This window comes from Saccopteryx bilineata, chromosome 7 (assembly GCF_036850765.1).
Source record: "Saccopteryx bilineata isolate mSacBil1 chromosome 7, mSacBil1_pri_phased_curated, whole genome shotgun sequence".
Lineage (NCBI taxonomy): Eukaryota > Metazoa > Chordata > Mammalia > Chiroptera > Emballonuridae > Saccopteryx > Saccopteryx bilineata.
Genome location: NC_089496.1, coordinates 50,466,511 through 50,492,391, shown reverse-complemented (window position 1 = coordinate 50,492,391; position 25,881 = coordinate 50,466,511). Strand labels below are relative to the sequence as shown.

Here is a 25,881-nt window from a genome sequence, read left to right as displayed (position 1 = left end):
CCGGGACCTGCCTTACAACAACACCACCACCGGCGCACTGGGGGCCGGCGCCTTGCCTTGCGTCCCCGCCCTCCCGCCACCTGCCGCCGTCCGGGCCGCGCGGCCCGGCCCTGCTCCCGCCCCGCTCCGGCCCTACCTGGGGCAGCCGGCGGGCGGCCGCGCCCTTTGGCCGGCTTTCCCCGCCGCCTCGCGAGAGCCGGGGCTGGCCGCGCCGCCGCGGAGCAGCAGGAAGGGAGCGGCCGCCGCGGAGGACGCTCGGCCGGTGCGTGCGACCGGCGGCCCTGCCCGGGCGCGGAGGGCGGTGGCGGCGCGCCCCGCGGCCTTCTCTCAGGTACCCGCGCCCGCCCAGAGCCGCCCGGCCCCTTCTCCAGCCCGCGCGGCGGGGCGGCCGCGTAGGGGCCTTGTTGCGTGTCCGCTGGGGGGTCGCGGCGGGCGGGGCGGGGACCCGGGCGGCCCCCACCTTCCCCTCCTCCCTGCTCATCGATCTCTGTCCCCCGCCTCCCTCCGCAGCCCGGAGTCCCGGCGGAGCCCCGCGGAGCCCGGACCTGGCGGGGAGCGCTGCACCGCGGCCGGGCCCCCGACCCCACCGCCGCTGCCTGTCACCCTCGGTCCCGGCAATGGCCTTGGCATCGCCCGATGCGCTTGTGACCGACTTGGACACGGAGTATTAACAACCCACCAGCTTCTCTGTCCCTACCCTGTCGCACCGGGCGTGCCCCACCACCTCCGGCCTCTTAACTGCTGCTCCTCTCGACTCCTGTCAGCTTTGGGGGCACCATGGACCAAAGGGGGATGGAGATCCCCGTGACTCTCATCATTAAATCTCCGAATAAGAAATACAGTGACCAGACTGTTAGCTGCTTCTTGAACTGGACCGTGGGGAAACTAAAATCGCATTTATCTAACGTGTACCCTTGCAAACCAGTAAGTGTCCTCAACCTGGGCGCAGCTGCTCAGACCCTCAGCCTTCCGGCCCTGCACTGGCCTTCTCCCTGCTGCCCTCCTTGAAACAAATTGGTCTCTTTTGGTCAACTGCAAAGTATTTTGAGTTCCGAAGTTGTGTGTGTCTCTGGAGTGCCCAAGCCATTATTAATAGCTTCCTGATGAGGTTCAGTTAATTAGTAAGAGTATGCAGAAATATCAAGGGACATAAGAATTGGCAGGCCTAGAAAAAGGCCATATTCCTTGGACTTAAAATCATCAACCTAGTAGAGAATGACAGATACATCCTTAAGAAAAAAGAGAGAAAAGATAAGTAGTAAAACCCATATTACAGCTTTTATTGCTTATGAGACAGAAATCCCTTTTGACTATCAAGACCTGACCCAGAAATGTGCTCACTATTGAATAGCAGGGTTTTTTCCTCTTTGAAATAAGTATGTAACCTTATACAGATTACACTTTCAAAACTAGTATCTATGCTGTGAGATTTAGAGTCACAGTCCTCTGACCCTCCCTCCCACATTTTCCTCCTGCCCAGGATGCAGGCATTTCACTCCTTTGGAAGAGAACAGTCCTGTTGGTCACTCTGGTCTCCACCACTTGGTACATCGTTTTATTCCTTGCAGAAGGCCATTTGTAAGTCAGTGTGGCAGTCTTTTCCATTCTGAATCTCATCTGGATATTGTAAGGATGAGATACAAAGAGTGTCGCTCCCTCTGTCCCCAAAGGTAGATTTGAAAGTATGTCATTGATAATTAAGAAGTCTTGTTAAGGCATTTAATCTATATTCAGATATGGATGAGACAGGACTGTTGCAGTGTTACAGTATTAAGTTAGTTTAGATTTCTAGAATAACTACAGAAATACGGTTAACACAAACATTCAGGAGGGTTAGAAAAACACTTCTTAGTTGGCACTAGCTATGTGTGTCAGTACCTTGTGATACAAATCTTTTTAGTAGAGGAAATAAAAACCCTGTGGTATTTAAGTACCTGGAACAGACTAGCTGGGACTTGCATGTATTTAACTCTTGTTTGAAGGTTAAAATTTACACCGGGGCTAACAATTTGTTTTAAAACTCTTCTTTACAAAGGATTTCCAATTGTATATGATTCGTTTTGCACATCTTCAAAGTGGAAAATAGCTTGTCAGAATAGTGAGAATTTAAAATCATAGACTAACAGTCCAAGTACCATTCCTAAGTAGCACACGACTCAGTGTATACGATCAAGTGTACTTATAGGGATCTTTATATTTATTATAGGATGAAACTGAAAGAGACTTGGTTTGCACTGATACACCAACAGTTACCACTTTTCTAAGACTTTCTCTTGTTGTAAAAACTCGTAAGAGAGCGAAGTAAAACCTGCTTGCCTTATCTGCACCCTCAAAGCACTGATCTCCAGCGCAGGCTGCCACTGCGCATGTGCGGTGTCCTCTGCTGAGACAGATCAGTTGCAAACTTCTTTACACCCCACTCCACTAACCTGCCTGCTGCTTGCGCATGTTTTGGCATTCTGTACCGATAATACGCAGCCTATTAATTACCTAACCACCTAACTTTGTGGCATACCTGACTTTTCTCTCTCCTCCAGCAAGTCGTCTCCAAGTGAACTGTAATATGGGAAGGTCACTTCTATGTTAATGAGAGTGGGTGGACTTGGGGGCGGGGCACGTGCTCAGTTTCAGAGAACTACACTGAAAACTTGGGTGATTAGATTTGACAGGCATGCATTCTAACTTAGAATTTGAAGTATCACAGTTGTTAAACAGACCAGCTGTTTAATGATACCCTAAAGCTGTAAGTAGTTCTCAGTATAGAAGTTGGAGTCCTAAAAATGTTTTCTTTGTAAGGTTGTTATTTAAAACTGAGAACATTTTGCAATATAAGCAATGTTACATGATTAATATAATTCATTATAAAGGAAGTTACATGACTAATCTGAATTGTTATAAAGGAAGTTTAGGTTCTTATGACCACCCACAATGACCACTTAACATTGATTCTGTGTTAAGTGTCTCAAGTGCTGTGTTGGTATTTAATGGAGATCCTTTTGAATTCCTGATTCTCTGTACGTCAGCCTGGCCTTGGAAGCAGAGTAGGGTTGCAGTGCGTGTGGAAGCGCTTGTCCCGAGTAAGAAGTAGAGAAGTTGATGGCTGTGGTCAACACTGCTCTTAACTGGGTCTGATAGGTCAGGGGTAGGCGGAGTGCTTTGGTCCTTGTGGGCATTGGCTTCTAGGAAAAGAAGATGGCGCTGCTGGGGGGAGAAGAAGGGAGATTTAAAGTTGTCCTGTTAGGATCTCTACAAGGATAGGTCATGTATCTACGTGCTATTAATGAAATTCAGCAAGAGAGTGTAAAATTTTAAGATTCTAGTTTTCAGGTCAGATACCGACTTGACTTAATCACAGGTGCTGTCCACATGGCAGTTTTAAATTCAACTCCCCTCAATAAACTCACAGCAAATATGCTACCCCCGCCCAAGCGCCCTTTCTTGGGCTTCATTTATCTATTTAATTTGGATTTGGTTGACCTGGCATTTGAATGTCTGTATGCCAGGCCTGGATGAAGGTGTTGGAAAGAGCCCTTAGCTCTTATGGAGCGCAGGTCTAGAGCGGAGTGCAGAGGAGGAAGTGAGTGACTGTAAAAGCTGTGGACACTGTCACAGAGAGACGCGCTGAGGCTGCAGGAGAACGTAGGACTGCCAGCTCTCGAGTCGGGGCAAGGGCATGTGTGGCTGTTTTAAGAAAAGGTTCACAGGGACATTTGATAATTTTAAGCAGACAGGATGAGAGCTTTTTTCCCCTTAAAACTCAGAGGGAATGTTGCACTGATTCTAAGTGCTTTCTATTACTATATTACTTAGTGCTATAGTACTATCTAGGAAGATTATAGGTCCATAATGAGCTACGAAGGGGAAGGTGTTTTCCAGGTAGGAAGTGAGGCGGTCCCCACATTTATGCAGAAGTTTACAAAATCATTATTAAAAACCTCAGCTGTGGAATTGAGCTCTTGGGGAGTTTTGTTTAAGTTTGAACGGTAGTGATTGTTGATTTAGAAAGTGGGAAATGTGCCAGTTCATGTTGATAGTATGTACAGATAGTTGTGAATCTATTCTAATATGACATTTGTCGTCATTCACAACTTTAGATTTTAAGGTCTCTGTTACCTTATTTAGGCAGGTCATTTAAAAAACCTATCTGCTTAACTACTTACAAATTGTTGATTTAAAGAGGCTATAATCCATATGTAAAACTTTTTTTTTTTTTTTAGGTTTTCCCATTGATTTGAGAGGAGAGAGGGAGAAAAAGAGGGAGAGAGAAAGAGGAGCATCAGCTCGCTGTTCTGCTTAGTTGTTCCGTTTTGAGTTGTGCGCTCACTGATTTCTTCTATGTGCCCTGGACTGGGGTCCAACCCATGACCTCTGTGCTCTGAGCTGTCCAGCCAGGGCCATAAACATTTTTTTTATAAGGCTATTGTTATAAAATTTTAGTGCATACGTTTAGCAAGGTTTATGTCATATATCAGTTTAGTCCAAGTTTTTAAAACATTTTCAGCAAAGGGTTTATTAAATTGAATGTGAAGGTTGATGATAAGGTAAAAGTTGAAAGAATCTGGGTTAACATTTGTTTTATTTAACTCCTTTGTAGCCTTTTTTAAGTGTCTTTTTGGGAAAATAACATACTTTGAAGTTTGTTTAATAATGCATCAGAACGTCTTAAAATTGGGTTTTCCAGACTTTTAGTTTATGATTCTCTCCTTTACATAATATATACTGATTTGATGCTCTCAAATGCTTTTATTTGACTATTACATTTGTGTAACTAAATAATACTTAACTTTTATTTATGTCAACCATTCTGTTTTAAATTGCCATTCACTAAGTGGCTGCTAGGTGTACCAGCATTCTGCTAAGCACTGTGTGTGGTGGGTTTTTATTTTTCTTGTGACAGAGACAGAGAGAGGGACAGATAGGGACAGACCGACAGGAAGGGAGAGAGATGAGAAGCATCAATTCTTTGTTGTGGCCCCTTAGTTCACTGATTGCTCTCTCATATGTGCCTTGATGGGGGGTGGGGAGTGGGGGGCTACAGCAGAACGAGTGACCCCATGCTCAAGCCGGTGACCTTGGGGTTTTGAACCTGGATCCTCTGCGTACCAGTCAGGTGCTCTATCCACTGCACCACCACTTGGTCAGGCAGTACTTCATATGTTTTATCACATTTATTCCTCATGGACACCTTATGATGTTATATTTAGTATTAGCTCTTTTTTTCACTCAAGTTCACAGAACTCTGCAGGTGGTGCTGTTGAAGTTTGAACCCAGGGTTGTCTGACTTGCAGGCCTCAGCGCTCAGCATGACAGTCCACGTTCTGTGTGACGGCTCAGCGCAGTGCCACTGAATTACATTAGCATTACAGTCCACGTTCTGTGTGACGGCTCAGCGCAGTGCCACTGAATTACATTAGCATTACAGTCCACGTTCTGTGTGACGGCTCAGCGCAATGCCATTGAATTACATTAGCATGACAGTCCACGTTCTGTGTGACGGCTCAGCGCAGTGCCACTGAATTACATTAGCAGTACAGCTCACGTTCTGTGTGACGGCTCAGCGCGATGCCATTGAATTAAGGAAGGCCTTTAGGAACTTGGCCATCTCAGTTGTATACTTGCAAATTAAGAGAATTATAAAAAGAGGTGTATGAGTTGAGATGGTTTTTCATCCAAAAGCTACAGATGAATTGGTAACATAGCCTCATACTGTTCTAGTGCATATCAACTTAGTATGTGGTTATTTCTGTTTGTTTTATAAACTCTAGGGAAGATACAGGAACACAATACCTGAGATCTTGGAGCACGCTGCTTTGCCCTTTCTTTCCATATCCCTGCTCGTTCTTATAAACATGGCACTCATGTATTTTGACATTGTCTGTTGTACGTCTGCCTGATTTGTGACTGGGAATGGCTAAGCAGGGAAGGTCCTTTTGGACTTGGAATCTAGAGGAAATTCTTCTCTAAGCTCTGTGTGCTGGTTTGCTTACAGTTGTTGCCGGAGATAAGGGGTAGAGACAGTTAGGGTAAACTGTGCGTCCACTGACAGAGTTCCTGAATTTCCTGGGGCTTTGGTTGGGCTGCATTTAGTGGGAGTGTGAGATACGCTCCAGTCCAAACCCAGAGTTCGTTTCCCACAGAAGGGATTTTGTGCATGTCCTGGGAACCAACTCTTTTAAGCTCTTTGACACTTGTGGCAGCTCTGTGTAGGTACTTGCTACTTTCAAAGGACTTGGATCATAGTTCTTTGAATTAACACACAGGGTACGGCAAAAGTAGGTTTACAGTTGTTTGTATGGAAGATAATGCAATAATTAGTAAATAATTACACAGGAATAAACTCTGTTTTGTGTACTCACAACTAGAAACCTTCTTTTGCCCCACCCAGTATAAGTTGCAGATTGCTTTTACTGAGTTATTTGGTTATGTTGAAGTTGGATATACTAAGAACATAATTTTTAAGCCATATGTAATTATGAGAGGACCATTTAGTCCTTCACATAAAAAAATTTGATCTTTTGATACCAACTAGTTGAGTTCTAGAAATATAAAGTATTGTTGGCTTTGTAAAACTCAACTACCAGACTATTGTATTTAAAATGCCCAGTATTTTATCTGTTCTTGATATCTGATTAAATATTGAAAAGTCATACGCTTTAGATATTAATATATATAAGCATTCTAGAAAGAAAAAAAAGTCCCCAGTTTAGGGTTGATTTTTGCCTATTATACCAGCGGGTAGGCCTTCCTAACCTGGGTGTTGAGCAGTGTCTGCTTCGTGGGCACAGAGTTTCTTGGGCCAGCTGGTTACGCAGCTGCTGCTTTGGCGTGGTGCAGTTCTGTCTCGGGGCTACTTGGACTACCATCAGGAGGCTTCCAGCCGGGTCATTTAGCTGCCTCTGCTGTACCGTGTATCACTGGGCTTGGAGTAGGACGGAGCCGCGCAGGCTGTGAAAGTGGTTCACCCGCTAGGATTTGCTGACTATTGGATGTAGGGTGCGGGCAGCAGGAGGAATGGCAGTGCTCTTAACAGATATGGTCAAGTCTATTTATGTCAGTCTGTGTAGCTGGTCTCTTAACAATAAAAACTTTTAACAATTAGTACTTTAAATTTTAGATTTACCAGTCCTGAGTCTTCTGAAAAAAAATTTTTTTTTTTTTAAATTCAGTGAGAGAAGAGGAGGCAGAGACAGACTCCCGCATGCGCCCTGACCAGGATCTGTCTCCTGGCAAGCCCACTAGAGGGCGATTCTCTGCCCATCTGGGGCCACTGCTCCATTGCTCAGCAACTGAGCTCTTCTTCACACCTGAGGCTGAGGCCATGGAGCCATCCATCCTCAAGGCCTGGGGCCACCTTGCTCCAAGTGAGCCATGGCTGGCTGCAGGAGGGGGGAGGAGAGAGAGAGAAAGAGAGAGAGAGAGAGAAAGAGAGAAGGGGAAAAGGGAGGGGTGGAGAAGCAGATGGGTACTTCTCCTGTGTGCCCTGACCAGGAATTGAACCTGGGATATCCACATGCTGGGCTGACACTCTACCAGCATCCAGTCCACTGAGCCAACTGTCCAGGGCCCTGAATTCTTATATTTAAAAGGTGCCATACCTTTTTTTTTTTGAGTCAAAAATGAACTTTTATTGTGTTAAGCTACTGAGATAGTGGGGTTTGCCATAGCAGCTTGCGTTACTTACCCTTACTAATACAGAAATGGTTTTTCAATCAAGGGGAAAGATATTGCTATCGGCAGGTCTTGATGAATAGAACTGTCACTTTTACAAGTAAAGCTAATTTGAATTGAGATCTCAAAATCTGTACCTTTCTTACTACTCAGAATCTAAAATAACTGGATGAAAATTCAGTTGATTTTAGGCCCTGGCTGGTTGGCTCAGTGGTAGAGCGTCGGCCTGGCGTGCAGGAGTCCCGGGTTCGATTCCCGGCCAGGGCACACAGGAGAAGTGCCCATCTGCTTCTTCACCCCTCCCCCTCTCCTTCCTCTCTGTCTCTCTCTTCCCCTCCCACAGCCGAGTCTCCATTGGAGCAAAGTTGGCCCGGGCGCTGAGGATGGCTCCATGGCCTCTGCCTCAGGCTCTAGAATGGCCCTGGTTGCAACAGAGCAATGCCCCAGATGGACAGAGCGTCGCCCCTGGTGGGCGTGCCGGGTGGATCCCGGTCGGGCGCATGTGGGAGTCTGACTATCTCCTGGTTTCCAACTTCAGAAAAATACAAAAAAAAAAAAAGAAAGAAAATTCACTTGATTTTGTGTTGTTATATCTAACCATTGGTTTTTCAGCTATTTAAATTAAATTCATTGATATTTAAACTGAAGAGGCAGTTTTTTTAGTGACATAGAAAAATTTTTAAATCTTACCTAATTTAGGCACATGAAAATTTCTTTTCCTGTTTTCAACCACAGTAAAATTAAAGAACTCCTTTTCCTTCTAAAACTTCTGCTTATCTGAAGAATATTTAACTTAATATTTTTTTATGGATTTAAAATTCACGTACTATAAAATTTGCCCTTTAACATGTACAACTCAGTGGATTTTAGTAGTTCACAAAGTTGCATAATCAACACCACTATCTAATTCCAGGACATTTTTGTCACCCCACAAGGAAACCTTATACCCCAGCAGTCACTCCCCATTCTCTGTCCCCACAGGCCTTGGTAACCACTAATCTACTTTCTGTCTCTGGCCTTGCCTGTTCCGGAACTTTCTTGGAAATGGAATCAGAGTATGTGCATGGCCTTTTGTCTGGCTCCCTACACTTAGGCTAATGCTTACAGGTTCATCCATGGTACGGTGCATGTCACTTCTTCATTACCTCATGCGGCTGAAAGTCCATGGTATGTAATAATCACATTTTGTTTAGTCATTTATCAGTTGGTAGACATTTGGTTGTTTCAGCTTTTTTGGCATTAAGAACTATGCTGCTATGAGCATTGTTCTACATGTTTTGTTTTCCGTTCTCTTTGGTATATAGCCAGGAATGGAATTGGGTATCTACAGAATCATCAGGTGACTCTCGGTGTAACTCTCTGAGGAAATGCCACACTTCCCCACCAGCTCTGGTCCCTCTTACATTCCCACCGGCCATGGAGGAGGAGTCCAGTTTCTTTGCATTTGGTCCAGACTTGTGTTTGTTTCATGTATTTTTTAGGGGTGGATGTACCGTTATTTTTGTTACGTCATTGTAGTCTGCTTTTTTGAAAAGCGATATCCCCTTGCTGTGGAAAGGTAATAGTTTATTTGAGGTTGACTGCTAATGTAGAACAAAGGTAATAGGATAGATTGCTCCTTCATAGTAACCTGCTAATATCAATGCCGTTTGTAGAAATAAGCCAGCCGGAGTTAGCACCAGCAAGTGTTTTCACACAGTATTGTGATTCACAGACTAAATATTTTGTTTTCATTCTTAAAGATTACATGTGAAGTAACTGATATAATGAACTTCAAATGAGCTCTATATTCCAAATCTGTGAACACTTTTGAACTCAACACTTTAGTTAACAAACTGGCATTTAGCGTCTAACCTGTCAGGCACAGCTAGGTTCTGGGAACAAAGCGATGAACTAAGACACGACCCCTTTGTTCTGGGCACTCCTGTCCCACTTAGGGAAGCGAGCATGTGAACTCAATTACAGATTGTGGTTTGTGTTAGGAGGGAAATAAACAGGGTGTGTGGAGGGATACTGTTAGGTTTGTAAATCAGGGATAAGAGCTCTGAGGAGGTCGTTTAGATCTAAAGGATGACTGAGGCTAGCCATGTGAGAGCTGGCAGAGAAGATGGCAGGTAGGGGGGGCGCTTGGCAATCAGGAGACCTCAGTGAATGCCAGTTTGGCTAGTGAGGAGGAAAACATCTATCAGCGGAGGTTGGAGAGAGACAGAAACCAGATCTGCTGAGGCTGGTGGTGGTAAGGAATTAGATTTAAATTTAGTGTGTGGAATTCGTCAGAGAGTGACAGGCTTGATTTATGTTTTTAAAGGATTACTCTAGCTATGGACTCTGGAATGAAAGTTAAGAAGCTATTGCAGACACTCAGGCAAGCGAGGATGGGTGAGATTAGGGTGACTCTGTGGAGACAGAATCAATGGACTGACCTGCGAGGGTCCTGGGAGATGTAGTTCGAAGGGTTTGCTCCAGTTAGGTATGGGAGGCAAACGGACTTCTTTTTTACCAGCATCAGAATGTTTTTCTTTGTGTAGATAGGCAAAATTTAAAAGCTTTCCTTTTGTTATTTACAAATGTCATTTAAAACTGATACTTTTAAGCTGTTCTGATGAGGATTAGGGTTTTCTTTTTCAGTTATTGAAAGTGGTAACCATTGCAGCTTTAACCAACCTGTGTAGCAATGTCCTAATCATGTTCTTCTGCGTAATGTTACATAGTCTGCTCTTAATCATACCAATTTTACTGTACTCTGACATGATCTCTCAGTAGATCCTCGTGAAATTTCATGTCAGAGGAGCAGGCGTCAGAAATTAGCATCAAATGCTCATGGAATGCTCACTAGGTATTGCGCTCCATTCTAAGAGGCTTGTGTGCATTTTCATTTCTGTTGAATAGATACTGCGATTGCCCGTATTTCACAGATGAGGAGACGGAGGCAGAGTGTGGTAGTGGGGTCTCGTACAGGTTTCTTGTAGTCCTTCCCTGTCTCACCATCTTCGTGTGTACGTCCCATCCTCCACCCTTGTCAGCAACGCTAGGACATCGCTCCTGAAGGAGTCTTTTTCTCTTCTGCATCGTCAGTTTTTATACTTCACTGGATTTTTCCTATTGGCATACAAACATGTTTTTTCTCTATTTAAAAAAAACACAAAACAGTAAAACAAAGACACAGGAGACAACTTGGGCTTCTGTTGACCAACGATGGTACAATTTGAGGGCTTAAAAAAAAAAGTACATTGTAAAACATAAAATTCCACAAGTTCATAATGATACTTAAACCAAAACCCTTTATCCTTGGTACCTAAGAACTGCTGAACCATAGCTCTTACTTTAATATGACAGTTTCTATCATGATTATTTTAAATATAAGAACCTCTTTTACCCGCCATGTTGAATATATACCCCATTTTAAAACTGCTATAGTTTTGCTTAGATTTAACGTATATAAGAGTTGTTCGCTATAGCTACTATTTAATTGTTTTAATAGAATTTAAGGAACATTGGCCTGTTTCTCAGTTATGAAATAGGAGGTCTTATGGGGACTGTACATTAAGGCTTTCACTTTAAATACTTCAGTGCTAGCAGAGGGAGCGCTTAGCAGATTTACAGTAAGTACAAACTAGAGCAAGGACAACCGGAACATCGTTCCTTTTGGGTTGCAGATAGAGATTCCACTAAATCTCCATGCAGTTGAGTTATTTTTCTTTATTCTTGTGTTTCTGAAAAATGTACAAAGCTATTCGTGAAAGTGGTAGGAATGATAGAGTAGAACTAGTTACCTAAAGTTATAATTCAATCCACATGGCTGTTGAATTAAGCCAGTGAATTGTTCTGCACGATGTTAGTAAAGAAGAAAATAAATCTGACATAAACTCACAGATAAAAGTACTGACAAAACAATGCAAAATAACTGGTGACTTTGAAGTTTTATCCTATTGTTGACTTTTAATAGAAGGTTGGCCACCTTCTCATTTATAGTTTGAAGGTTTTGAATGATAGTCACATATACATTGCATTATGGCTGAAAGGACAAATTTCTGATTTACCTTTTCTGTTTTTAAAAAAACATTCTCTATATTTTATAATTTCCATAATAAAAATGCTACCATTTGTTGAGCTCTTAAATGTTTTAAGTGGAATTTGGGAAAACAAAATTCTTAAAATATGTCAGTTTTTTGTGCCTAAAGGGAGTTTACTTGACTCATATTTAGGCATGCCATTTCCAACCTTTATTTTGTGTAATTAGAAAAAGTTGAATTCTTTTCTTTGTCCCATTTCTTAGTTGACGACGAATCAGAGATTGGTGTATGCGGGCAGACTGCTTCCCGATCATCTGCAGCTGAAAGACATTCTCAGAAAAGTAAGCAGATTTCTACCACCACTTGGTACTCGACGCAGAGTGTGAGAGGGGACATGTTCTGAAGTTTCACTGATACCTGACCAGTTCAGTGTTTAGATGCTTAAAATGAACCCTTCTAGGTAGCATGGCAGAGAGACATGAAGTAGAGTGTAAAGACCATAATAAGAGATTCCAACTAGTTTAGGCCGTGGTTTTGTACTAAATCTGAAATAGGATCATATATCTGTGTTCAGGTATTTGGCCTTTCGTATAAGAAACATCTATCAACTTACCAGTAGTGCAGGAGCCGAGTGTTCAAGGTGCAGTGAGGGATTTTCCCTGATAGCAGTCTCCTGTCTTGTGTCCCCCTTTTGACCAAAATGCATGACATTTTAATGTAAGTTGCTTGGGTTAGAAGTTTAATTTCAAGTCAAGAAATAGAAGAAGCTCAATTGGTCCACCAGTTAGCACCCTTTGAGTGTTGGTGTGTAGAACTAAAATGTATTTCAATAATTTTTGGATAATCAACAGGAATGTTGTCTTTTCTCTTTTTAAAAATGGCAACTTTTAACCCATGTTCATTTGTGGAATTTATACTTTTACAACTTCTCTGCATTTGTGATGCTGCTTTTTTGTTTGTGAATGTAGCAAAATTGAATATATAGCCTTGATATTTTGTCTTAGCTCCTTGGCTGTCCCTGGTCTGATTTAGGACATCTGTATCCTCTCCTTTCGGATTGTGGTCACTGTGGGAAACTTTAAGAACTCTTATAGTAGTACATTTCTTCTGTTTAGATAGTTGACATTTTAACTTTGCCAGTATGACTTCTTGCTGTCATTTTCATTTTAATCATGTAGTTTCAGGTTGCCAAAGTAGTCTAATAACTTCTTTCTCTCGCAAAAATAGTTTATTTCCATCTCTCTCTGTGTGTTTCTTTCTTCTGAATAGTTTATTTTTTAGAGCAGTTCTAGGCTGAGCAGAAAGTACAGAGATTTCCTATACCCCGCCCCCACATGCGCACTGGCTCCACAGTAACGTTCCGTATCAGAAGGCACGTTTGTTACAATTGATGAACCTACATTATTGACATACCATTGTCACCCAAAGCCCATAGTTTACATTAGGGTTCCCTTTTGGTGTTGTACATTCTGTGGGTTGGGACAAATGTCTAACGACATGTATTCACCATTATAGTATACAGAATAGTTTCACTACCCTAAAACCCTCTGTGCCTTACCTGTTCAGTTTTCTCCCTGTTTTTATGCTTACAAACATTGCTCTTTGGAATAGAGATTTATTTTATTATTTTAACCCAAAGATAGCTAGTTTGCACATGAGTACTTTTTAAAAGGTTCTTGCTGCCAGAAATGGTTTCTGACCACAAGACTTAGAATAAAATGCTTCAGTGAAAGAACTGTTGGCCTCTTACATAAGACATTTTGAATAATGTGTTTATATAATGAATAGATCTTTGAACTGGATTTGTTAAAGTCAATTAAATGCTGGCATTAGCTTTACCTGTTTAGTTATGAGATGTTTTATAGAAACATTCCCCAAAGGTGAATGAATACTATGAATTAATTTGATTAATATGACTTTTGAATTACGTTTCTTTCTTTCTTTTTTTTTTAAAGTGAGAGGAGGGGAGATAGTGAGTCAGATTCCTGCATTCGCCCTGACCAGGATCCACTTGGCAACCACCAGGCCCTGTTTAGGGCTGATGCTTGAACCAGCAGAGCTATTTTTAGCACCTGAGGCCTATGCTGTACTCAACCAAGCTATCCTCAGCAGCCGGGACCAATGCTTGAACCAGTCAAGCGCCTGGCTACAAGAGGGGAAAAGAGAGAGAAGGAGGAGAGGGAGGAGAGAGAAGCAGATGGTTGCTGCTCCTGTGTGCCCTGATCAGGAATTGAACATAGGGTGTTCACACACCAGGCCGATGCCCTATCCACTGAGCCAGCCAGCCAGGGCAAAACTAGGTTTCTAAGGGTAAACATCTTAAACTTGGATGCTTTTTAATGTTCTGTATTCTGAAGCTGAGGGGACGTTGTAATCAGGAGTGCCTTCTGGCCACCTTGGTAGACACATCTCATGTCCTACTATCTCTGGAAATGCCTCTTCTTAGCATTCTAACCCCATTAACTTTTTTCTTTAAACAACTTAAAACAACTATAGTTTGTGTTTCTCAGTTCTGTGCAAAATACTTTTATCTATTTCTCTAATCATGCTCTAATGTGCTAGTCTGATCTTTTAACCATGTCATGAGCCTCTCTAGGGGAGAGGCTGACTCTTACCTTTCTGGAATTCATCTCCTGGTTCAGCACAAGTCTAGGTATATGGTCGGCAGTTGATCAAGTCTTCGTTTCTAGTGGCATTATTGCTGTTTCTCACAACTGGGCATCTTCCTTATCTTCCTGCCCCCTTTCCTTTCTCATACGCCTTTTTTTTTTTTTCTTTTTCTACAGAGACAGAGACAAAGTCAGAGAGAGGGACAGATAGGGACAGACAGGAACAGAGAGAGATGAGAAGCATCAATCTTCAGTTTTTTGTTGCGACACCTTAGTTGTTCACTGATTGCTTTCTCATATGTGCCTTGACCGCGGGCCTTCAGCAGACCGAGTAACCCCTTGCTCAAACCAGCGACCCTGAGTCCAAGCTGGTGAGCCTTGCTCAAACCAGATGAGCCCGCACTCAAGCTGGCGACCTCGGGGTCTCGAACCTGGGTCCTCCCCATCCCAGTCCGACGCTCTATCCACTGTGCCACCGCCTGGTTAGGCTCATACTCTATTTTTTAATTTAATTTTCTTTTTAAGTTGCTGAGCTATCCCATGTCCTTCTCTGCCCTTTCTTCTCTTTCCTTTTTCTGCCTTGTTTACTTACTTCATGCCTAAGAATATCCTCATGTAATCACTGAGCTAAAATGTCAATCCTAATTATTATTAGAATATTTTTCGTCAGTCATAGTTATAGGTTTATGGAAACATCTGAAATATTTATAGAATATAGTTCAATATATATACTTGATATAAATATAAGTGTTATAGGTAAAACCAGTATTTGACTTAAAAAATAAACTATACGCATTACCTTGCTAAAATAAAGGCAAATGAGATTATGATGAAATTGAGTTTCTTTATATTATTATAGCTGCAAAGTCTTAAGTAATGGAAATACTTTTACTACTCCTAGTTACAGATCTAAGCTTCACTATGACTTACAGTTCTGATAAGATGCTCAACGTTTTTATATTGAAATAATAGATTGTAGTGATACAACTTTATAGCACTGTTTGCTTCGAGATGTGTATACAAAGTAATTATTTTTTTTTAATATAGCAATTACTGAGTATTTAGACCATTTTCCAAGCATGGAGAAAACACTGAATTCAAAAATGGTAAATTTACCTTAAAAGACTACAATTTCTTACTAATAAATGGCTGTGGTAGAAAGGAACTTTACTATTTTCGCTTAGCTGCTACTGACTTTTTGACTGTCCATTTTCCAGTACTGCCCTTTAAATGTCATCTTCTTTAATTTTAGCAAGATGCGCGTCACATGGTCCACCTCGTATGTATTTCCCGGACTCTTCCCAGTTCTCCAAAGTCCTGCACCAGTAGAGAGAGTCATGAAACAGTGGCACCTGGCAGCAATTCTGTGAGTGGTTTTGAGAGGAGTAAATGTCAAGTTTTCTCATTATCCTTTATTTCCCCTCTAAAAACTTAGGGAAAAACAGACCAGTTGGAGCTTGTGGGTTGTGAGGTTGTGTTTTGAATGGCTTGAGTTAGGCATTTAAACTTTGTTTTTAGAAATCCAACATGCAGTGTCACCCTTTGAAGCCTCTTCCGTGGGTTATAATTTGCTATATGTGGGTCAGTAACAGATCCGGTCGTCAGGGTTTGAGTTACTGAAATACCAAGGAGACCGAGTGGCGATGTGGTTGTATAAACCACACGCCTAGGCCCGCAAAGTTCCGGAAATATTTACGGTGTTTAATATAGTGTATTTTATTCAGGGTGGATTAAATTATTGGAGTTTTTAGTATGCTAAATCTTGAAGTAGGTTGCTTAGTCAAGAACTTTGTTTTTTTAAATGACCGGATGTGGGCATACATTCCAACGACCGACTTGGGTATTCATTTCTCTTGCCTTATTTTTTCCACTTACCTAAAATAGTTTTGGAAATTTTTCTTAATAGTTTAACTTTTCAGTTTAGACATTCTGTACAAGTTTTAAAGACACCATCCCAAAGCCTTTTACGTTAAATTATATTTGGTTTCCCTTAAAAGGTTTATGTGCCACCTTTGCAGGTGAGAGACAAGGACTGGATGGGTGGAAGCTTGCTCTACACTCTTGGGTAGGGACACTTGACTCGTCAAGAATCTAGTGGCAAAGGGGATAACTGGAGGAAAGAGCTTCCAGTCGATGCTATTTCACTGCTTCTTAGGAACTCCGGGTCTGTCTTTAAGGAGGCTACCTCAGTGTCAGGCGCTCCCTAGGAGCAGTCATGGGAAGTTAGCCTGCACTAAACTGAAATAGGTTTGGCCAGTAAACCCAGGGCCCTGATGTGTGTCCCGCCTTGCAGAAGGAGGGACAGAACATGGGCATTAAGTCCTGTAGAGTCTCTGGACACAGTTGTATCCCTCTAGTGTTTGTTGAGAAAGAATCCTCTGACTTGTCGTGGTTTTTCAGCCATGATTTCCTGTCATTAGTCTATATATTCAGCTTTTCATGGTGTATTATGAAAATCTAAAATGTATCAAAGGAAAATTAGGTTGGATTCCCCTTCATGTTTTATGACTGAGAAGTTTCAGTGGGATTTGAAAATATCTAGTCATGAAAGAGTCATCTAATAGGGTCAGAAATCCTTAGTTCTCGAGAAATGAGTCTGGGCTGCCAGGTGCCCCGCCAGAGGCAACATCTGCCGGAGAGAAGCCTGTCCGAGTTCTGTCCCCGAGAGTCAGACTCGAGTGAGATGTGTGGGATCTATTTTGTGTGGAGTAATATCTTAAAGAAAGCTTTTGTTAGTTTTGCAAAAGACCATTGTCCTTGGGACCTTTTCCCCGGCGGGACATAGGAAGGTGGACACGCTGAAAAGATGTCTGTTGGCAGGAAGGCGGTGCAGCTGAAACGCAATTCAGCCAGCCTGGCTGGGTGGGTGGTCAGCTTATAGTGTGTCCAGGTTTCGTAAGTGGAAGAATTATTATAATTTATATAAAACATAATTGTGCTTTAAATTTACCTAAGACACTTGATAAACTATTTTCAGATAAATTGGGGTGGTCTTCAAGGGTTGTATTGTTTAAGGTGGTAGACTGGTGAGTTCCTCACTGGAACATGCAAATTTTAAAATCCTGATTGGTATCTTGTTCATTTAAAAAATTTTTGTTGGTGATATCTATAAACTAACAGAAGTATAGAAGTCAAAAGAATCTTGAAAATCTAGTTCAATCTTATTTTTTGTAGGAAAGCTGAGACTCGGAGGTTAAGTGAAATTTTAAGGTTATGTTCCTTGTTAATGTCGAAGATAACATCAGATTCTAGATCTTCTGATTCCTAGCATGTTCCTCATAATTTACACCAACATGTTACTAATGCATGATACACAGTACCTGCATATAGAGCTGTTTAAGCGACACAGTAATGAGTACTGTTAGCGAGCACTTTCTATGTTTTAGGCATCATGAACAGAACTTCGCATGCGTTCATTTAATCCTCACAATTTTGGATGCTTTTTGTATACAATTACTCCCCTACTTAGCCTTTCCTAGTTGATAAATGAACTGTTGTATAATTAAGCAATTTTGATTTTTCTGAACTCTTTAGTCTCATCAGAATTAAAGTATCTACTTACTATGCCAGGCACAAGATTCAAATTAGTAAATTCCTCCACTTCACTCTTTGCAGAGGGATTTCATAAATACATTTTTAGCAATTTGTCTATAATCTCATGATTGTAATTAATTAAATCTTCTTGAAAAAACAATTACATTTCTGTTCGTAGAGTTCAGATCAGTCAGGATCCACAACGCCATCATCCAGTTCAGAGACCATGTCGTTAGCGGTCAGCTCTTCCTCTGAAGGACTGCGGCAGCGCACCCTCGCGCAGGCGCAGACCAACCCCGCGCAGAGCCATCAGTTCCCGTACGTCCTGCAAGCGTGAGTGAGGTCACGGGGGCCCTGGCCCCCTAACAGTCGGCAGCTCCTGACACGCATGGGGGCCCTCTGCAGAAATCAGAGTGCGTTTGGGAGTCCTCCCTGTGCCTGACGACAGATTCGGAGAGTTAGAGGGCTAAGGGGCGCGGTGCGTTTGAAGGCCGCAGTGAGAGGGTTAAGAGGAGCAGTACTTTTCAAGGCTGCAGTTAGACATCAGAACCGAGCGCTTCGGTGTTTAGCGCTTGTGCCAGTCACCCGGAGATCGTGGCAAGACGCAGGCTCTGATTCAGGAGGGTGACTTGTAGCTCAGAAGTGAAAACCTAGAGAAATGCTCGCAACTGGTCAAGCGTTAGCAGGCGTGTCTTGATCTCTGTCTGCAGGAACGTGGAGAACCCGCTCCCTGGCCAGGCCGCCGCGGCCGCGTTCCCCGTGTACCCCGCCCTGAGCCCGCTGCAGGCGCTGTGGTGGCAGCAGCTGTACGCGCAGCAGTACTACCTGCAGTAGTAAGTGAGCCCGCCTGGGCCCGCGGGCTGTCTGTGGACTCTCCTGTTTTTATCTAAGCAACTTGGGTTGGGATTGCATTTCCGGATGCATTTCATTAGCTTTAAAAACTAGTCTGAGGAGTTCATACGTATCTCAGCCGACACTTTAAAAATGTCATTTGTCTAGCCTGACCTCTGGTGGCGCAGTGGATAAAGAGTCAACCTGGGAACACTGAGGTCGCGGGTTCAAAACCCTGCACTTTTCTGGTCAAGGCACATATGGGAGTTGATACTTCCTGCTCCTCCCCCCCTTTACCCCTCCCTCCTCTCTAAAATGAATAAATAAAATAAATTAAAAAAAATCATTTGGCTAAAGGAAAAAGGGTGTATCTCAACTAAACCTACTCTCCACTTCCTCCTTTCTCCCCTAGTTATATTGAGATGCTTTAATACTGTACAACATTTTATCTGTTTAAGAGAGAACTTAGAAAGTTTCACCGGAAGCAGCAAATCTACGTGAGGAGATTGGAGTTGAATAGAAAGTAGAGTCATCTGTCAGAGAGGCCATGCTGCTGTAGGACTCCCTGGGGCGACTGCTTGCTGGACAGTCTGTATCTTAGCTCAGTCTGCTCATGGGCAGCACGGAGCACACTTGCTCAGAGTGCTTCTGGACTCAATAGGTGTTCCTTAACATTTCCGGCTTCTCTGTCATGTTCTCTGCCCGTTTCTCTGATTCTGTTCTCCTCTTCATTTTTTTTTACCTTTCTGATCACTCATTTTGTGTCCTTTGTCCTCTGTGTGGTAGCAGTCCTTGTTCAAGTAGACATCTGTGTGTACTGAGCTCTGTCTGCCATCCTCCCTCTGGTAGGCGGACGGGGTTGAGCCCTGGCCGGGCCTCCGTCTCTTCCGTGGCTTTATTGCTCGCTCTCTGTGGGTGGTCCTGTGCTTCCTTGCCTGTGCCTCCCCTGTCCCTCCACTCACTGCTGGAAGCGTTCCACGGGGAAGTCCGCCTTTCCCCTACATTCACTGTTTCTAAAACTGGATTCTATCATCCTAAGTGCATTCTCCTTCCTGACTTCTGGTCAGTGGGACTGTCTTCCTAATCACCCTCCGAACTCTTGGTCAGCTCTGATTCTGGCTTCTGTGGTCCCCGCCCCAGCACATTCCCGAGCTGAGAGAAGATGCTGTTCCTAGTTCTGCCCTGCCCTGTCTTCCTTTCAGGTTCTGCCCCATCTGTTCTCATATTAGACCTGCTTCCCCGCCGGCGCTGCTGCTCCTACAGGGTCTCCACTTGTTCTATTCGTCCGCCCACTGCCAGGGCGCCTTGCTCAGCAAAGAACTGAGTCAGTCATTTCCTGTCTCCCGAGTGTTTGCTGGCTCTTGTCTGCAGTGTGAAGTCTGTTTCCTTATCCTGCCTGCAGACCTTCCCCCATATAGCTAACTGGCTTTTGAACCGAGTTTTCTAACGTTCTCTTGCATAACCCCAGGCAGGCTGTTTGTACCGTAGCTGTTGCCATGGTAGTAGTTATCATTTTAGTAACTGTTTTGTGTGTAGTATCCTAGTGGATATTACACTCTGTCTCATTTATACTCTGACAAGAACTGCAAGAGCATTGAGGCTGTGGTAGCTGCTTCTACATCATATCATCTTGTGTATCCATTTTTGAGCCTCACGTTTTCACATTCAATGAAATAACAACTCACCTCTGAATCAGAATAACTACGAGGTAGCAAGTGTTTTGGAACTAAAAAACCTTATATAGATACAAGGTATCAGCATACAGGCTTAAATAAATAGTCTTTTGTAGCCTAGGAAACTTCTATTTCATTTTATTTTGCTTTCTTGATTCTTAAACTTTGGACTGTAGAAGAATTTCAACATACACAAAGATAGAATAGTAACATGGACTCTACTCACCAGCCAGCCTCAGCGTTTGTCAGATCATGGCCAACTTGTGCCACAACCTCCTCGTACTGGGCAGTTTTAAGGCAAATTCCAGGTATGCTATATCATTTTATAGGACACCATTTTCTGATTTTCAAGCAATTAAATTATAAGCAAACTTCCGGACCACAATTCTTTATAAATACACAAAGGACCTGTGCCAGGGTCCCAGATGGCATTCCCAAAAGTCAGGATTGGGGTTGAGCGGGGTTCTCTGGAATCTAGTTAATAACTTTATTTTTTTGAGAGAGAGAGAGAGAGTGCGGAAGGAAGAGAGACAGTACGGGAGAGAGATAAGAAGAATCAGCCTGTAGTTGTGTCGCTGTAGTTGCTCATTGATTGCTTCTCATATGTGCCTTGACTGGAGGGTGGGGCTCAAGCCAAGCCAGCGACCTTGGGCTCAAAGCAGCGCCTCTGCACTAATCATCAACGTGACTCACACTCAGGCTGGATACACCCCTGCTCAGGCCAGTGGTCTCAGCATCCCAGGTCCGTGCTCCATCCGTGTGCCACCACCGGTCAGGCTGGGGTCTCGTTAATGTCTTAAAATACTAATATAAATCATTTATACACACAGGTTAGTGAGCAGTGTACATCCAGACGAATCTTTTGAAACCTGGGTTTGCGGGGGGTGAGTTGGGAGTGGGAGGTACACGTTTAATGTAGAATGACAGAGGGGCTGTTAGTGAAAAGGTTGGTCACTACTTTCTAAAGTGTTAGTGCAAGGGAGAGAAGTGTGACTCACGGGGCTGTTTCACCCTCAGCCCTCCCCCCCCTTCCACCACCTGAGCGATCCCTGCATGGTCTGTCCCTCTGTGATTGCCGGGGAAACGGGGGCAGGGGCAGCGGCCCCAGTGTCTGGCTCACCGGACGACGCAGTGGGCTCCCCCAGCAGGGTTTGAGACATAGCGAGTGTGAGAAAGTGTCTTCTCCTTTAACATTTCCTGTGGTGCCTCTTCCAGTCAGGCTGCAGTGTCGGCTCAGGCCACCCCTAATGCCATACCCACCCAGCCTGCGCCCTCACAGCCCCTCAATGTGCCACCTGTTCCGGGGGAAGAACCGCCCCCAGCTCCAAACCTGGTGGCCCAGGAGAACCGCCCCATGAACGAGAACGTTCAGATGAATGCACAGGGAGGCCCGGTGCTGAACGAGGAAGACTTCAACCGGGACTGGCTGGACTGGATGTACACCTTCTCGCGGGCGGCCATTCTCCTTAGCATCGTCTACTTCTACTCTTCCTTCAGCCGCTTCGTCATGGTGATGGGCGCCATGCTGCTGGTGTACCTGTGAGTGCTGCTCGTCCCTGTCCCCGCTGTATTCTCCCTCTGGGCTCTCGGGCTGCTCGCACAGCGCCCCCTGTGGCCGCCTCTGTGAATGCAGGTGGGCAGCACAGCGTCCCCTGTGGCTGCCTCTGTGAATGCGGAGGTGGGCAGCACAGCGCCCCCTGTGGCCGCTTCTGTGAATGCAGGGTGGGCTGTCATCACCTCTGTGAATGTGGGGGTGGGCAGCACAGCACCCCCTGTGGCCGCCTCTGTGAATGTGGGATGGTAACTGGGCCTGCTTGATTTCCCAGGCCTGGCATCAGAAGCAGAGCCGGTTATGCCGAGGGAGAACATCTGTCAGAATTGTCTAGAAGCAAGTTTTTCTTGTCATTTGTAAAAATTATTAATTCAGCTTCACGTGCTCTATCAGTTATTTAGAACTGATTCATTCTTGTACAGGATTTTTTTTTTTTAATTATAGTTGTCCATAGTAAGTTCTGTAGCTACAGGCCAGATATTAGTCTTCATAGATAGACTAACTTTGCCTTGTCCCTTGGTTCCCCAAATATCTACTTGAATTTCATTTTAAAAAATAGCAAAAAAGATCTGATGACTCCTGATACGTGTCTCAGTATCGAGCATAGAGCCAGTTATGTCCATGACAGACGTTTAGACTGACGTTGATGCGTTTGCTCCAGTTGCTTTGAGAGGGAGGGAGTCCTCGGCTTCAAGTAGGCAGTGTGGTCTTTTCGTGTATTATACCGCAGTCATTTTCTCTTGTAGGACACCAAAGTGTCAGAGTTTTACAAGTAAAAACAGTTGTGACTGACTTTCTCCTCTCTGTGTTTTTCCTAACAGACACCAAGCTGGGTGGTTTCCTTTTCGGCAGGAAGGTCAGCCGGCTCCCAACAACCACGCTGCAGTGGCCGAGGAGCAGAACGCAGACCACCTGGAGCTTGAGGAGATGGTATGCTCAGGAGGGTGTGCCCTGAGTGGGTGTGTCCTCAGCGCTGCGTGAGGCCAGCCTGATGAGAGAGTCTGGGGCGACCCATAAGTATTTGTGGGGTAACAGGTGAAGAAAAACTACCACATAAATTGTGAGGTTTTATTGGGAAGCACTTAGTCCTGTGTTAGAATGAATTGTGAGAATTTATTGTATTACATTTGGCACTTATCCCCTTGAACGCGAACACCAAGGGATTCTCAGTTGGGGATTTCACAGCCGTCTCTGCGGAGGTGCCCGTCCTGTTCATTCTCACGCCCCTCCCTGCAGGGAGGCCCCGCCACGCTCCTTTTCTGCCGTGAGCTCGTGCCGGCTGGGGGGTCACTTAGGTGCGTGTCTCTCGGTTTGCCAGGAGCGGCTCATGGATGACGGGCTGGACGACGAGGGCGGGGAGGACCCCGGCGCCGATGCTGGCGCGCTCCGGAGGCCTGGCCTGGTGGCGTCGGCGTGGTCCTTCGTCACCGCCTTCTTCACGTCCCTGATCCCAGAGGGGCCTCCCCAGGTTGCCAATTAGACCCGAAGACTCTGCTGGCTGCCAGGGGGTCTGGTTGGAGGAACGTGTTTAAATAACAGTGCAATTTCAGAAATGTATTACTTTCTTCTCATCATCATGTACAGAGGTGACTGTTTCTTTAAGCTTCTCGTGCATTTGTATATTTTAAGCACAAATGGACTACTAAGTGTTTGAATATTTTTAAAACTATCCTAACTGAACATAGTGTAACAATATTGGTCTTCCAAGTTTTATTAATTTCAGTTTCGTCTGTAATACCAGACAGACCTGTCTGTGCATCTTCTTTAAAGAGCTGCTTCCTGTATGTGTCTATAATAGCCCAGCCCTTCAGTGTGTCATTTGAATAAATATCTATTTTCTGTGAATTATCCTAAAAGTTTTAAACAGAATGATCTCCTAGTTTTTAAAAAGATTATTATTTACCTAAAATGTGCTAGTAGCATCTTACCCAGCCATAAAGCAATAAACTTCTCAATATTCTTAATTTTGACATTTGAATAAATAGTGGGAACTTCCTATTTTAAGGGCGTGTGTCCCATCAATTGGAATTAGTACCTTCAAAAAGGCAGCTCGTCAGTGAAATTAATAGTGATATAAAAATGTTTGATATAGTCAGTGCTTTTATAAAATAAGATATACTGGAAATCATTCCCTGTAATTTTTTTGAAATAAAAGGTCAATTATGGTAAACTGTCTTACGGGATATTTGTTTAAACTCTTCAGTAATGTACTCATTATATGCAAACATCTATCTAAATCTAAGTTGTTGCTGAAGCCTTCAAGGTCATTTTGACCTCAGTCCATTCCAGGTGGAGGCTCTCCTACTTCTCACGTGGTCTGAAGCCTCAGTAGTTTTTAGAAAAACTACTGTAAGTTGATTCAGTATTTCATATGGAAGGAATAAGTTTTTTATGGGGCAGCTAAGTAAAACTGAACAATGAGGATGGGAGGACTTAGCATGGAAGAACTCGATCCCATAGTTATGACAGGACAAAATAGTAGAAGATTAAGAAAGCATCCATGATATATTCTAAGTTGTTTACTTATGATGATGAAGGTGCGTTTCGGGGGATAACTGGTTTCCCTTTGGAAAGGAAAATGAACTTTCTATTTAGAGATGTCAGTCAGGATATCATGATTGAATGAGCAGCTGAACCATGCAAATTCTAATAGGAAATATAAATGAATTCCTATATAATATTGGGGTGAGAAGATACTTTTATCACTGAAATAAAGTTTGCTGTGTGTGTAATAATTTGGCATACACAGGCAAAAGGCCAACAATTAGGAAAAGAAGATTAAAGGAAAGGTTTAGGTCAGGGGTCTCAAACTCGCGGGCCGCATGCAGCCCACCGAAAAATTTTGTGCGGCCCGCAGACTAATCCACGAAGTTCAAAATATTTTGGATAAAATTAAGTAAGCCTAGGGGCCTACTTGTATTTTTCATTTCTCTAGCATCCTAGCTAGATATTAGCTTAGTTAACAGCAGTTGTGATGCGAACTACAGTTTCTGGTCGTTTTGTGACACTGAGTAAACTGCATGTACGATTGTGCTTGTTGTACTGATTTTTTTTTGTTTTCAACTGCAGTGAGAAAAGTGTTGCGTAACAGTTGCCTTTTGTAGACCTAGTGCGGCCCGCCGAACGGCTGTGATCTTGCTCTGCGGCCCACATGCTGAGTTGAGTTTGAGACCCCTGGTTTAGGTAATTTAGCTTAACCATGACCCACCACCTTCGGACCAACCAGGTTTAGGTAATTCAGTTAAACAAAAACAGTGCCCCAGTAGGAAAGGGACAAGGGTACTCTCATAGCTCTTGAGGCTGGGAAGTCCAAGACCAGGGTGCTGGCAGATCAGTGTCTGGTGAAGGCCCATGTTCTCCTGGTTTGCACAGAGCTAAAGCAGGATCTCTCCTGTCTCTTTTTATAAGGGCACTAATCCTGTTCATAGGGGCTCCACCCTCATGCCCTAATTACCTCCCAAAGACCCCACCCCCTAATACTATCCCATTGGATGTTAGGATTTCGGGGGAAGGTCACAAGCATTAACTACATGACAGACACAAGCATGGAGAATAAACATGAAAGAGTAGTAAGTGAAAACCATCCAGTTGGTGAGATAAAACTCAGCGCTGGTGAAGCTACAGGGAATATACAGTGAAACAGTGTAGCCTGTCTGTCAGCGTCAGATCTTCAGATTGCACAGACTCGTCCAGTGCCGTCCTGCTGTTCCTCCAGTCCACTCAGACCGCTCAGCACGGCTTCCAGAGTCCTGAGGGGGCAGGCCCTTGCACCCCTGCTCTGTGCTCCCCTCGATACAGCGAACTCCAGCAGTCATCTTCAGCTCCAGGATTTAAGCTGCTGTTCTTTCTTCTAGAACTCACTAACACTCAGCCATGTATCAGCTCTCAGCCGATCGAGGGCTGGTCCCTTAGGGAAGCTTTTCCGGGGAGGTACTACGTTTTGCATTTAACATTGTTGCAGTTTATTTTTGTTGTTGTTGCAGTTTATTTCCTTGTCTTTC

The 25,881-nt window shown here is 43.8% G+C and overlaps 1 protein-coding gene across 3 annotated transcripts; it reads left to right on the top strand.

The window, feature by feature from the left end:
* The first annotated feature begins 3 nt into the window (after nt 1-3).
* On the top strand, nt 4-24,045 carry HERPUD2 (HERPUD family member 2). Of its 3 annotated transcripts, none has more exons than XM_066239294.1 (9): nt 4-331; nt 511-924; nt 11,945-12,022; nt 15,543-15,656; nt 18,003-18,142; nt 18,535-18,657; nt 21,544-21,867; nt 22,702-22,810; nt 23,199-24,045. In XM_066239294.1, exons 2-9 carry the CDS (start codon nt 778-780, stop codon nt 23,358-23,360), a joined length of 1,197 nt encoding a protein of 398 aa, XP_066095391.1. In that variant the 5' UTR covers nt 4-331; nt 511-777; the 3' UTR covers nt 23,361-24,045. The 3 variants fall into 3 exon arrangements, with proteins under 3 accessions (XP_066095391.1, XP_066095390.1, XP_066095392.1); XM_066239293.1 differs by having other exon boundaries at nt 18,003-18,157; XM_066239295.1 differs by lacking the exon at nt 11,945-12,022 and having other exon boundaries at nt 18,003-18,157.
* Nucleotides 24,046-25,881: the final 1,836 nt, after the last annotated feature.

Bases quoted from the DNA above. Each gene is read 5' to 3' on its own strand.
- HERPUD2 (XM_066239293.1), top strand. From the start codon at position 778: ATGGACCAAAGGGGGATGGAGATCCCCGTGACTCTCATCATTAAATCT. The intron at 925-11,944 runs GTAAGTGTCCTC...CCCATTTCTTAG, and splicing joins ACGTGTACCCTTGCAAACCA to TTGACGACGAATCAGAGATT. The intron at 18,658-21,543 runs GTAAGTGAGCCC...TGCCTCTTCCAG, and splicing joins CAGCAGTACTACCTGCAGTA to TCAGGCTGCAGTGTCGGCTC.